Source organism: Suncus etruscus, chromosome 18 (assembly GCF_024139225.1).
Source record: "Suncus etruscus isolate mSunEtr1 chromosome 18, mSunEtr1.pri.cur, whole genome shotgun sequence".
Classification (NCBI taxonomy): domain Eukaryota; kingdom Metazoa; phylum Chordata; class Mammalia; order Eulipotyphla; family Soricidae; genus Suncus; species Suncus etruscus.
Window position 1 is genome coordinate 61,200,819 of NC_064865.1, and position 14,413 is coordinate 61,215,231.

The 14,413-nt window shown below is 46.0% G+C and overlaps 1 protein-coding gene across 2 annotated transcripts in view; it reads right to left on the reverse strand.

Moving 5' to 3' along the window:
• Positions 1–14,413, reverse strand: part of LOC125996065 (serpin B6-like) — a 56,625-nt gene that overhangs the window by 1,953 nt on the left and 40,259 nt on the right. Inside the window, exons 1-3 of one of the 2 annotated variants that reach the window (XM_049765025.1) lie at positions 3,109–3,276; positions 1,998–2,138; positions 413–530 (exon numbers count right to left, since the gene is read on the reverse strand). The exons of the other annotated variant lie outside the window; for it this stretch is intronic. Coding sequence (XP_049620982.1) covers positions 413–530; positions 1,998–2,138; positions 3,109–3,273 — 424 coding nt within the window. The 5' untranslated portion in view covers positions 3,274–3,276. Of the gene's footprint in view, positions 1–412; positions 531–1,997; positions 2,139–3,108; positions 3,277–14,413 lie in introns of those variants that run through there. 2 annotated transcript variants of the gene reach the window in all.

Here is a 14,413-nt window from a genome sequence, read left to right on the forward strand (position 1 = left end):
CTAGACACAGCCTATAACACATTGTAAGGGTTGTAGATCTTGAAAAGAGCCACCAAAGAGACTGGAGTCATGTGCAGAGAGTGGGGTGATTGATTTTCTTGCACCTGAGTACAAAGGACAAAGAGAAAGTTGCCATCACTAGACTAAAACCCACTCATGAACATGTTCAGGGCAATTCCCTGGTGTGTGAGAGGTAAGATGTGGGCCATAGAGTGGAAAGAAAGGAATTAAAAAAAAAAAAGACAGCCAAGTAGTGGTTAGACACAGCCCAGAGTTCAAGAAGTACTGAACATGCCTGGCTTGTGGGAGGCACTGAGTTAGGTCCCAGCACAATCCCCCAGTTGCCCCCACCACCTCAGTCAGTGTCAAAAGTGGCCCCTGTAAACATTAGATCAAATAAGAGGACTTTCACCTTCTGTCTTCTGGGCAACCCAGGAGTTGATGTGATTCCAGGACTGCTCTGTGGCCTGAGAAAAATCCAGCTCCTCCATCTCGGCATGATAAAATTTGAGGCTGGAGTCCTTGAAAGACTGGGGGACAAAAGCATGCTCGGGGTTGCTCCTTCAAGACCCCCCCCCCCCCCCGCACAGATCCAACATCGACCCATCACTCCCACAGGGGAAGTGTTCATGAAAGTGAGGAGTGAAATGGGAGAGAACAGAGCAGAGAACTGGCACAGCACAGCGGGATGGTTGGTTGACTTAGACACAACCAATCCAGGTTCAATCCCGGCATCACCTAAGGTTCCCCCATGCATACCAGGAATGATTTCTGAGTGCAGTGCCTGGAGTATCCCTAAACAAAGAGGCCAGGATAAGTGCTGAACATGCAGATTGTCGCCTCAAAAACAATAATAATTACTTCATAAAATCAGCTATGGGGACTGTAGAGACAGCACAGGGAAAAAATATCCTTTAGGCCTTGCAAGTAGCCACCTCCATGTAGTCACCTCCAGTAGTGTCTGCAGCACCATATGGTTCCCCTGGGTGCCACCAGGTATGACCTTGAAAGACCCCTAAGTATTTTTTATATCTCTTTCTGTCTCTCTCTCTCTCTCTCTCTCTCTCTCTTTCTGTCTCTCTCTTTCTCACACACACAGAGGATAAATCTGTGAAAACCACTAATTGAGATGTCGTGTTATGCTCACATCTCTATGTCAGGTTGATTATGGCGAGGCCATTATATAGACACCTCATTGACTTGGGAGTTGACCACACCTTCTCTCCTTTGCCTTTTGGGCTGTGTAGCCACTGAAGAAACCCTGCAGATGCCAGGGTGAAACAGAGTCCTGGGGAGGTAGCAGTCTGAAAGGATAAAAGGCGACAAGGAGCTCCAGGGACAGGGAAAAGAACTGGGGGGTGGAGAGGCAGGAGCAAAAGATGGCTGAGGCTTTCACCTAAATAACACTAGCCATGAATCTCCTATGCACAACTTGGAGAGTCATGAGGAAATGGGAGTCTCCAGGAAAAATTAAAAAGCTTCAAGCTTTTTAATGGGTCCCAGGTCATCCACGGCCCCAGACTAAACTATGGGCCAGTTTTAGAAGAGTTTTAGAAGACCCTAAGTAAAGCTACTTCTCAAAGGGCAGCTAAATAGTAACAAAAAACAAACAAACAAACAAACAAGAGATCTAGAGTGTGTTCCCAGAGGATGAAACCAGAAAAAAAAATACTGTTTTAAAGAATTTCTACTTCTCTCTCTCTTCATCTCTATCTCTCTCACACACACACGCACAGACACACATGGAATAAATCTGTGAAAACCACTGATTGAGATGTCTTGTTGTGCTTACATCTCTATTTCATGCTGAACAGGGTCTGGCCCATTATAGACGCTTTAGTGACTTGGCACAAAACCCCAGGTAGAATCTGGAACCAAGGATATTACCCAGACTCGGGCACGAGACATGTCCAGTGTGGACTGGCAGCAACCCTCATCCTCACAAGCTCCCCTCTACCCACCTCTCCTCTTCCCGGGGTGCACTAAGCAACACTTACGGATAAAAACTCATAAGTCTTGTCCCCGAAGATGCGGTTGGCCATCTTGAGTTGGTACTGGGCACCTGGCTTGTTCACGAAGCCCATCATATCCTGAAAGGCCTGATGCACATCGCCTCTGACCCGGTGGAAGCTGAGAGCCTGCAGTTACACATGGCAGGTACCAGTCAGCAAAGCCTGGAGCCCTGCTCCAAATTTCAGGGCTCAAGTACTGAACCAAAAGCCCTGCACAGAAGCATCCACCAACACCATGGCAGCCCCAGGCAATGAACTATGCAGTCTACATGGCTGCCAGGGGAAGCTCCTTCTCTCCCAAACTTGAGATGTGCTCTGACCTTCCTGATGCCATATTTGCCCTATTTGCTCTCCACAGCCCTAGTATGAGGGAGATCAGGGTCCCCTAAATGCCTCAGGGAAGGCTTAGAAACCAAACAATGTTCATGTCAGGAAAGGAGGCCCGAATTGCTGGCAAGAAGACTCCCTCCCCCCATTCTCCTACTTGTATGAGAGCAACTTTCCTAGCTCAGTAGCAAATTCTCTTTATGACAACCAGAGGGGTGTTGAAGTATCTGGGGATTGAACACACTCTCTCCTTTGCCAGCAGGCTGTGTAGCCACTGAAGACTCCGGCAGATGCTAAGTGACCCAGAGTCCTGGGAAAGTAGCAGTTTGGAAGAATGGAAGGAGCCAAGGAGCTCCATGGATAGGAAGAAGGGCTGGAGGGGAGGGGCAGGGGCAGAGGACAGCTAAGGCTGTCACCTAATTGTCACTAGCCATGAATCTCCCATGCACATCTCTGGGAGGCATGAGTAAATGGGAGTCTCCCGAAAATAATTAAAAGCCTCGAGTAAAGAAACGAGGCCCAGCACCCAGGAACAAGCTTGGCCTGGAATACACAGCACAGACAAAGGCCCCAAAATGAGTGGTTCTAAGTGAGAGGATCTTGGGTGGTGAACCACCTCATCAGAATGAAGAGAACCTATCCAGCCCTCCAGAGATAAGAGGGGTTCTGCCAAGAACCACACTGTTTCCATCTCCCTGGACCCATCTCCCATCACTAGCACTTCATGCCTAAGATTAGGAAAGTGCTCACCAAGGCTGCATGTTCATACCTGGGACATCTGCTCCGCAGTGTTTCCCCGGGCCCCCAGGTAGACCATAGCCAGGGCAGAGGAGATGCTCAGGGGTGAGAAGAACACATTACGGGAGCTGTCCTTTCCCAGCTTCTTCAGGAGGTCCAGGGCAAAGGTGATATTAGCTTTCAGGATGTCGGCCATGCCTACAAGCCTGCGAGAGTGAGGTCAGGTCACGCTCCCTTCCTGCCTCGCAGGACAAGTAGCAGTAGCCCAGAGGGGTACCACTCTCTCAGCTTTTTTGGGAGATTCCCCACAATCCAGACAGGTTCTTAGCAAGGAAGAAAGAAACCTTGAGTTGACAGGAAAAGTGATCCATGGAACCCAGGATGAAAACCCGGCCCTCAGTTTCCCTGTCTGAGAAGCCTATTTCAGAAGACCTTCTGACCATATCTCCAGACTGCCCAAGTCCCGCCATTACTGCAGATGGAAAGTTGGGCCCAGAGACATTGCTAAAGGGGAAGGCATTTGCCTTGCATAAGGCCAACCCAGGTTCCATCACTGCAACCTTTATAGTCTGAGCCTACAAAAATCAATTTCTGAGTGCCATGAGTAATCCCTGAGCACCAACTGGTGTGTCCCAAACAAAAAAAAAAATACAGAAACTACAAATCAGAGTACTGCACACACAAACATGCAGAACTCATGCTGTCTCTTTGTGTAAGAAAGCAGAGCATCTATTGAAATACAAAAATGGAGTTTGCTGATTCAGAGAGACCCGGATACAGGGGGCAGGACACATGCCTTGCACAAAACCAAGCTGGAAATCCCAGAAGGTCCCTGAGCACCTGCCAGGAGTGATCCCTGACTGAAGAGCTAAGAGAAACCCCTGAGCAGCCTGGGCATGGACCCAGAATAAAAAAAAGCAATGTGGTTTAATGGTAGAGGACATGTGTGAGGCCTTGGTTGCATTCCCCACCAACACATAAACAAAATTATCCATGGGACACACACATTAAACTCAATCAAAAAGCAAACAGCCATTAGGGAATTTACGTTGGTTTGATACCCAGCAGCCCATGGGGACTCCTAAGCCTGCCAGGAGTGAGTTTTTAACACAGAGCCAGGAGTAACCAATGAGTACTGCTCGTGTTCCCCCTATCCTCAAAATAGATGCCCAATGGGGATTGGAGAAATAGAACAAAAGTAGGCTTCCCTTGCCCTTGGACAATTAGGGTTCAATCCCCACTACCATAGATAATCCCTAAGTCTGACTAGGGCATATTACTTGATTATGGAGTCAAGATCAAATTCTGATTAAATTGGGTGTGGTCCGCCGAAAAATGATGCCCGCAGCTCTACTTTAATCACAGCCTGACTCACACCAACCAAGATGGAAAAGATCTACGTGTCTAGTCATCACTATAAAAAAAATAAAGAGGCAATTTCATAGATCAAATCATCAGCAGGAAGGACCCACAGGAAAGATGAATTCAGCAAAGAAATAAATAAAACAAAGTCAGCCAGCTCTGGTTTTAACTGAGCCGAGGTAACCAGGGAGGGGAGAGGAGGAGGAAGTGGACTGGATGGCCATGCCCATCAGAGACCACAGGCACGTGGGTCTCGCCCATTCAGGAAAACAAGACCACGCCCTCCAAAGGAGGCATGCCCAAGCCACGAGCCTAGAATCTAGGTCCTATGGTCCTCAAAGATCATGGGCTCCAGGGCCACACCCCTCCAGAAAGCCATGCCCTTCAAAGAACACGCCCACTTCAGACACCTAACAGTCCAAGAAAAACAAGCCCTCCCAAGAACACTTCCCCAAAGAAGTCATGCCCTCCTGGACTTTCTGGTCCCCAGCACACTTGCTTTGGTTCCTTCTGCCTGCAGGTCCCTGTGCGTGCATTCTCAGTGTGCCCTTGGCTCCTAGGACAATCAGGTCCTACCTGATCATTCCAGGCCACGCCACCTGTCCAAGCATCCCCATCCCCTGTTCACCCCTCTGTTCAGTGCCTCTCCAGGCCACCCAGTGTCCCCAGTCCCCCACAAGTTCCCCTCTGGGATATACATTTATCCTGTGTATTCAGGCCCATCCACCAGTTCAGGAAGATCCCAGGCCCCAAGATTATTCCCAGTCACTCCTTCCTCCAGCACACTCCAAGCCCCCCAACCTCCCCAGGAGTCCCAGTCTCATCAGGGACAAACCTCCAGGCCACCCAGAGTGCCCAGATCTTCGGGGACACTCCTGCTTGTATTCTCAAAGATTCCAAGCACTTCCAGTATTCCAAGTCCGCTCTTACATGCAACTTTCTCCTGCCCAGTCCAGGAACACTCGCCTGCTCAGAGCAACCCAGTACCTCAAGGACACCCTTCTTGTGAGAGAGTCCTGGGGAGTCCAGTCCCTGAATCCCACTTGTGAATCCTACATATCCCAAAGGAGATACTTACCCCAGAATATCTTGCTGTCTTCTGCAGCTAGCAGATCACACTGGCTAGAGCCAGGAGGAATGCTCTATTCTCTCTCTATATATATATACCCAGGGAGAGAGGCGGTCCCAGGCCCAGGTAGAGGGCCAGAAACAGCTAACACCCTGGCTCTTGGAAAGGGCAAATTAAGCAAGGTTCCAGTTCCTATCCTCTCACTCTATGGCAGGCTAGGTCCTTGGCTGCATCCTCACTGCCACCACAAAACACAAATCACTTCCAGAAAGGATGATTGGGAAGCACAAGAAATCACCAAACCCTGTCCTTGAAGTGGAAGGAGACTTGAGTGTGTCTGTGCTCCCTACACCTGCCTGGAGAGCAGAAAAAGCGATAGGGACTTATGAGAAACAATGACAGGCCGAGTTTTTCCGGAGGGCAGTCCAGGGATAGAAAACGTCAACTATTGAGTGTTTCCTTCAGCCTCACATCGAAGCTGTTGGCACCAAAGTGGGTAAATGTTAATGGTGCCATCTGATGAGATGCATTTAGTGGGAATGGTGCAATTTGAGATTCTTCTAGTGAGAAAGGTCTAGTGGCAGAGAGGTTGGACCCAGCACCGAGTTTGTTTAGGGCCTCTGTCTCATCACCTAACTGCCTTTGGCCAGAATGCTGAAGGGACTGTTGTCAGATACAATCTAGGTATGTGGCAGTGAAATAAACACTAGGTCGCAAATTTTTTTATCTTAAAAGCTATGACCATATATGTTCACAAGTTCAGCTTCACAGATTCTCCAAGTTTTGCAGCCTGAGACCATTTACACAGCTGTGTGACACCACCATAATTCTACTACTGATTTACCGTGACAAGAAGAGTGGCCCTACAGCACAGAGCCAGGTGAAGGTCAGTTGGAATACACCAAATTAGATGTGAAATGGTCACAGAAGCCACCTAAGCTCAACCGAAAAAACAGTCACAGAAGCCCAAAAGAAAAACCTTCATACCAACTTTCTGTTACAAGACAGAATAGGTTTCAGGAGGTTGGGGAAAATGATGACTAAGAGATAGCACAGTCCTTGAAAAAGAAGACTCGGTCTAGAACAAGGACATTCTTAGCTGGGAAAGCAACATTAGAGCCTGCAAAAATTAGACCATCTAAATTAAAGGAAAACACACAGAACTGGCAACATAGGACTTTACAACATGGCTCAGTAGTGGGGATTGAACACATTCGAGTCTGATTTTCTTTGAATAATCTTCCTGGCTCTTCAGAGCTCTACATGCTGAGCATAACTCATCCTAGTGATAGAAGCTGCAACTATTTTCTTATCTCGTTTTTCCTTATTTTTTTTCCTTGTTTAGATTTTGGTTTTGTGCCACACCCTACAGTGCTCTGGGAATACTCCTGCTTCTGACTCAGAAAACACTCCTTGTGTGCTCAAGTGACCATACAGAAATTTTGGAATTGAACTCAGCCTTCTGCTCTCTGCTATTGCTCAGGCTCCATGTAGTACTTGTTAGCCAGAGTATTTATCCAGAACCATAATCTCTGTGTGTGGGAATACAACTGATTGATTGCTCCTGGTCTGAATTAGCCACACCACCTCTTCTGTTTTGGCTAATGTGGAACAATGAGAAAGTTTGGGGCAAGAGCAACTCTATATGGGGTTCTTGAGACCAGCTCCCCACTGCCAGGTCCTGACTGCCTGCCTCACTCTGTTTGGGACTAACCTGCTCAGCAGTCCTATACCCACTGCCTAGAAGAATTTCCATTGGCCTAGTGCAGCTCCAGAACCCCATACCTAAATGGGGACAGTGTTGAAGGGGACAGTCCTTCTGAAGGAAGGAGCCTCTGTCCCACTGAAATACTCAATTCAGATGCCAGAAAACACACAAAAGCAGGGGTTTGGTTGCAAATGAGACACTTTATTTTGTGGAGATGACTCAAGTTCCTTAGTAGAGCGGGCTGCAGAGGGGCACAACTGGCAGGGTTGTGAGCTTAATGGTCCTGGAGGGCCCTTCAGGGAGAAGAAACAGAACCACAGAAGAGGATGCTTTGGTTCTGGCTGCCTTGAATAAAGAAGAGGAAGGAGTGGTCAACACAAATACGGTGCAGAAATAGGGTGCTGTGAAACTCCACTGTAGCTCCAGTGACTGCTGTCACCTCAGTACTCTCTTCATTGACCTCCTCCTAGGCCTTGTGCATCACTTTGGACACGTACAGGTCCCACTTGGTCGACATGCCTGAGAGGTCAGCTGTGGCCAGGTTAAAGGCAAGGGTCATGCCCAGTACCCCCAGGACAGCCACCAGGTCATAGTTCTCCTCCAGCTTAAACCTTGGGAAAAGCACGATCAATTCCCGCTCCTCTGTCATGTCCATTCATGTCCACTGCTTGAACGTCTCATAGGTTAGCTCACTTTCCACCTGAAGGATGGAGCGAAATGGGCAGGTGATGTGATTCTTGGATATAGACCCAGAACTGGAGGCTCCAGGACTGAGTCAGAGGGCACACTGGAGAGGACCAGTGAGGGGCGACATGGGTCAGAGCTATGGCCTGTGTGGGCATAACTAAGCCACTATGAGTGTGGTTGTCACGAATTTGGGTGGGGTTACTGCAGAGAAGTTCAGGGTTAATACTGAGTTAGGTGGGGTTATGAGGTGCTATTGAGGGTGGAGTGAAAGCTGATTGGGTGGGACAGAGGCACAAAGTGGTGGGGTGTAATCACTGTGGGTGGGGTGGAATCATGGAAGGACAGAGCGAGGACATAAAAGAGGGAGAGTCAAAGGCCTTTTAACCAGGCCTAGGTGGGGTGCAAGGCTTGGGTCACCCAGCACCCTTCTACCTCCTACCTCTGGAACTCCAGGGCTACCACCTGAACCACTTGCTCAGGGGTCCAGTGAGGTGCATCCCGGTGAACAGTTTAAAGGGGACCCTAGCCTTTCTCCATTTATCACCAGCTGCAAAAGGAGGGTTTTGGTGGGGTGGTAAACTTCTGGGCTTCTAGATTTTGAAGGATCTCTTTCCTTCCTGGGAGCCAGGAGCTTTTGCCAGCATGAGGAATGGCAGCACAAAAGGTGCTGCCTTCAGGAAGTTGCAGGCAACTTTCCTTCCTACCCATGTCCATTATGAAACTGCATGGGGGCTAGTGCCCCAGTGCGAAAAGTATAGACAATTATTTGGATATTTTTGGGTTTAATCTGTTTGTCAGATACAGAATGTCTATGTTGTGTACTTTCCTTCCCCCCTTGGCTCACCACCCAGAAGCTCAGTTTTAGTCCTTTACTCCTTCACTCCCACCTCCTATTACCCCCACATTTAATTATTTTTACCCTCAGTTTTTGGCTTTCCATGAAGCACATTATTATCCCCATTGGAGCCAGCTGACAACCAGCTACAAAAGAGAAATATAGACTATGAGGCCAAGAAGAAACTAGTACTCGGTTCCTACTTAATTACTGTTAGTGGCCTCCTGTCTTCCACCATCCTTCACTGTATAACTGTGGTTGCTACCATACTAGGTTTCTGCTTAGCTTCAACTCAAAGGCATTCCTAGATATGAAACTCTGGGAGTCAATTTTCAGACTCCAGAAGGCCAAATCACAGACCAAAAGTGTGTCCTAGATGTATTCCCTTAAGCACTATAACTCTTAGTGAATATCCTCTTATACAGTGACAATTGTGCCTATTGCTTTTTGTTCATTTGTTTGTTTCTCTTTCTTTCTTTGTGATCATTTCAATAAGGAATTCGGGTAGAATAGTCTTTCGCTTTAGAATTCATGTTAGAACCAAGTTAAGGAAATTGTTGGATTGTTCCCTCGGCTCCCAAGAGATAATACATACATAATACAATAATACATTGTGGCATTGTTCCTCTTTTCATAGGCCCATTAAAATTGAAAAATACTACATATGCAAACAAGTTAGTATCTAATAGACATAGGAACACAAATTTTGTAATGCAGTTAGTCCTTATACCCTGAACACTGGCATAATGACTTAGCTCAGGCCTCCAAATAATGGGCATTTCCCATACACACCTGAATCATTGACCATCTACAGAAACGACCACATTTGTCTACAATATCATCAGGAAGCAATCCTCTATCAGGGAAGACCCTAACTCTACCCTGGCATTAACTTTACTCCAAGGAGTGTTCCCTTAACACCCAGAGGACTCAGCAACAGCAACAACTTGCTTGCAGGGCAGGACCAGGACACTCCGAATCTAATCATGAGGTGAAACTTGAGGACGCTCCATATCCTGACTTCGATGAAACATAGAAACCAGAACCTTTGTAGCACAGAAACCAGAATCTTTAAACTGAACACCAACAACAACTAATTCAGCTAATGTGTGAAAAAAAAATTGTCGTGAATGACTCAGGGGTTGGATAACCTAGAATGCCTGGAACCCCAGGTCAATCTTATGCCAGAAAACTTCAGTAATAAAGTCTCATTGTATTTAGGCTACGGCTTATTTATTTTTTCATTTTACCCATATTTTGCTGGGTCAATGCAAACAACAATTGCTACTCTCACTCCATTATTACTGTATTTTTTAAATATTATCCTTTTAATTTTTAAAAATGAAAAGCTTACTAAACTTTCTGCTGCTTCAATGAATTCTTTATGAGTCAAAAATATTCTTTCCTTTCTCTTTCATCGCTTTACTTTTTCTTTCAGTTTTCTATTTTTTTAAAAAAACATGTTGCTTTCAGTCTCCCTAAAATTGTATTATTATCAGTTATGTCAACTATGAAATGCATTTTCTTTAAATAAATTAATTTAAAAAAGAAATAAAGGGGGCCAGCGAGGTGGCGCTAGAGGTAAGGTGTCTGCCTTGCAAGCACTAGCCAAGGATCAGGACCGCGGTTTGATCCCCCGGCATCCCATATGGTCCCCCCAAGCCAGGGGCAATTTCTGAGTGCTTAGCCAGGAGTAACCCCTGAGCATCAAACGAGTGTGGCCCGAAAAAAATAAAGAAGAAAGAAAATAGGGGGCCAGAGAGATAACATAGAGGCAAGGCATTTGCCTTGCATGCAGAATGGTAGTTCAAATTCTGGCATCCCATATCGTTCCCCCGAGTCTGCCGGGGCGATTTCTGAGCCAGGAGTGGATCCTGAGCACTTCCGGGTGTGACCCAAAAACAAAAAAAATAAGTAAATAAATAAAATAAATCACTTCATACAGGCACAGGGCACCTTATGTGATGCTGGGATTTAAACCACCGTCCATCTGCATGCAAGGCAAACACCATATTCTCTGCTATCTATTTGGCCCCTATGCAGATTATATCCAGACCCAGAAAGTATCTGAGAACAGAACTGATTGATATCATCTGGTCTGAATTCACCTGTACCCCCTCATCTGTTTTGGATTGTAGGAAACTGTTAGCAAGTTTGGGGCGAGACTCTCCATGTGCAGTTCTTGAGACCAGCTCCCCATTGCCAACCACAAACAGTTTCATTCTATTTTGGGCTAACCCGCCCAGCAGCCCTATACCCCACATCCCAGCCCCCTCCCCTTGACCCAATGCAGCTCCAGAACTTTATGCACTGATGGAGACAGTCCCTCTGGGTCTTCACCATTTAGCCCTCTGGAATGTACATTTTAGATGCATAAAACATACAAAAGCTGAGGTTTGGTTTAAAGAGTCAATATATTTTGGGGATGTAATCCAAGGTCCCCTGGGAAAGGGGCTGCAGAGGGACACAGCAAGTAGAGTAGAGGAACAGACAGGGCTGTGTTGCCCAACATTCAGGGTCCCTGAGGCCTTCTTAGGAAGATGAAAAACAGCCACAGAAGAGGACGCTTTGGGTCTGGCTCTCCTGGATGAAGAAGAGGAAATGGTGTTTGGCACAGAAACGGGCCGGATCCTGTGGCATAAAGGCACCATCACAAATCAGTGGCTGCTGCCAACGCCTCAATGCCCTCCTCGTTCACCTCCACCAAGGCCTTGTGCACCACCATGGACAGGTATCGGTTCTACAGGTACAACATACCCGAGAAGTCTGCAGCAGCCTGGTCGAAGGCCAGGGTCATGCCCAGCTCCCCTAGGATGTCCTCCAGGTCGTAGTTCTCTTCCAGCTTGAACTGGGGAAGCAGTACTTCTACCTTCTGCTTTTTTCATCTGTGTCCACTGCTTAAACTTCTGGTAGGAGAGCGTGCTCCCCACCTGAACAGAGGGAGGAAATTTGGGAAGCTGATGTGAGCTCAGGACACAGACACAGGCCAGTGGGCACCAGGAGCAACCCTGAGCATTTCAGCAGGAACTGTGGACAGAGTCAGAGGGCACCTCAGGAAGAGGGAGGGGTGAAATGGGGCAGGGCTATAGCCAATGATGTTGTGTTTAAGTGTGTGGCTCTAGTCAGGAAGGGTGAGGCTACACCTATATGAGCATAGTAACAACAAAAATGGGTGGGATCTTAATGGTTTGGGCATTGTTATATGATTAAGTGAGGGGGAGAATGCTACTGTGAGTGGAGCACAGGCATGTGGGGAAGGGCATAGTGTGGGGCCAAGTGAGAGCAAAGAGGGGAGGCTATAGGTTATGGAGGGGCAGGGGGTATACACATAGAGGCAGGATGTGGGCATGTAGGGGTGCAGCAAAGTCACTAATGAGCTGACTGAGGGCATGGTTATTATGCAGAGGGGTCGTGCATATTTCAGAGGGTGAAGTGAAGACTGAAAGGGAAGAGCAAATCATGCCCCTGCTAGCAATGGGGTCAACACAGCCACTGTTCCTCCATCTTCACTGTCTTCAGATCCTTGTGCTTATGTGGAAACACGATGATCATGTTCAGCTCTTGGCCCACATAGGGCAGCACCACGATCTGGGTGAAGAGCTCTGCAATGTAGGTCAATTAAAAGGTGGCTGACTGATACATCGTCTGCACCAGCTAGCTCTGTTTCTGCCGTACATGGAGAGATCACGGAACTGCACTATTGGACCCCAGTGACAACCAGAGTGGGCAGACCAGCTGTTCTGGAACACAGGAAAGTACATAACCCACTTTAGAGCCTCACTTAGGCCTCAAATGTTGTGGGAGAGCAGCTGATCCAGGACCTAAGGTGGTGGGTTCGAATCCCGGTGTCCCATATGGTCCCTCGTGCCTGCCAGGAGCTATTTCTGAGCAGATAGCCAAGAGTAACCCCTGAGCACCGCAGGGTGTGGCCCAAAAACCAAAAGGAAAGAAAGAAAGAAAGAAGAAGAAAGAAAGAAAGAAGAAGAAAGAAAGAAAGAAAGAAAGAAAGATAAGAAAGAAAGAAAGAAAGAAAGAAAGAAAGAAAGAAAGAAAGAAAGAAGAAAGAAAGAAAGAAAGAAAGAGAAAGAAAGAAAGAAAGAAAGAAAGAAAGAAAAGAAAGAAAGAAAGAAAGAAAGAAAGAAAGAAAGAAAGAAAGAAAGAAAGAAAAAGAGAGAAAGAGAGAAAGAGAGAAAGAGAGAAAGAGAGAAAGAGAAAGAGAAGAAGAAAGAAAGAAAGAAAGAAAGAAAGAAAGAAAGAAAGAAAGAAAGAAAGAAGAGAAAGAAAAGAAAGAAAGAAAGAAAGAGAAAGAAAGAAAGAAAGGAAGGAAGGAAGGAAGGAAGGAAGGAAGGAAGGAAGGAAGGAAGGAAGGAAGGAAGGAAGGAAGGAAGGAAGGAAGGAAGGAAGGAAGGAAGAAAAGAACAGAAAAGAAAAACCCAATTGTAATCCAAGACAGAGATCATTCAAAGAGATACTAGAAAGGCTGTGTAGCAGGCGGGATGAAGCACAATTGCCATTCATGTCTAGGCTGATCTGGAAGCCCATATTTGGGGGCATAGAATTAGACACCTACATTGGAGGAGAAACCACACACTCATACTCAGTGGGGAGACCAAGTGTAATGATGACCAATAGGTATCTGAACTTAATCCAAGTTCTTAGTCCAGGCAGAAGTCCATAGGATGTCTGTACGTGATGTACCAAGTATGGCCAATTGTTTATTGATGTCACAAACCAAAACAAAATGTTTAGGGCTGAGAACCTCACCGTGTAAATAAAAAACTTGAGGTTCCATCCAAAATGGATAGAACCTCCTTTTGAACCTACTATACTTTTCCTAAGATGCACCCATGCAAAAAACCATGAGAACAGAAAAAAATATCATTTAGGAAATTATTGACAGCAATATCCAACCCACTAACCTAAGGTCAAGAATGCAAAACCCTAAAGTAATACATCAATTTCTAAAATTAAAAATTAAGATGAGAAGAACGTTAATTACAATAGTCAAAAGAAGTCTAGTATCAAATATAAATTCAAAGGATTGCATTCATAAGAAAATACTAAAGGGTAATTTTCTTTTTCAAAATTTTTTTATTTAAACAACTTTATTACATACATGATTGTGTTTGGGTTTCAGTCATGTAAAGAACACCACCCATCACCAGTGCAACATTCCCATCACCAATGTCCCAAATCTCCCTCCTCCCCACCCAACGCCCGCCTGTACTCTAGACAGGCTTTCTATTTCCCTCGTACATTTTCATTATTAGGATAGTTCAAAACGTAGTTATTTCTCTAACTAAACTCGTCCCTGTTTGTGGTGAGCTTCATGAAGTGAGCTGTAATGTCCAGCTCTTTTCTTTTTTGTGTCTGAAAGTTATTATTGCAAGAATGTATTTCATATTTCTTAAAACCCATAGATGAGTGAGACCATTCTGCGTTTTTCTCTCTCTCTCTCTCTGACTTATTTCACTTAGCATAATAGATTTCATGTACATCCATGTATAGAAAAATTTCATGACTTCATCTCTCCTGACAGCTACATAATATTCCATTGTGTATATGTACCACAGTTTCTTTAGCCATTCATCTGTTGAAGGGTATCTTGGTCGTTTTCAGAGTCTTGCTATGGTAAATAGTGCTGCAATGAATAGAGGTGTAAGGAAGGGATTTTT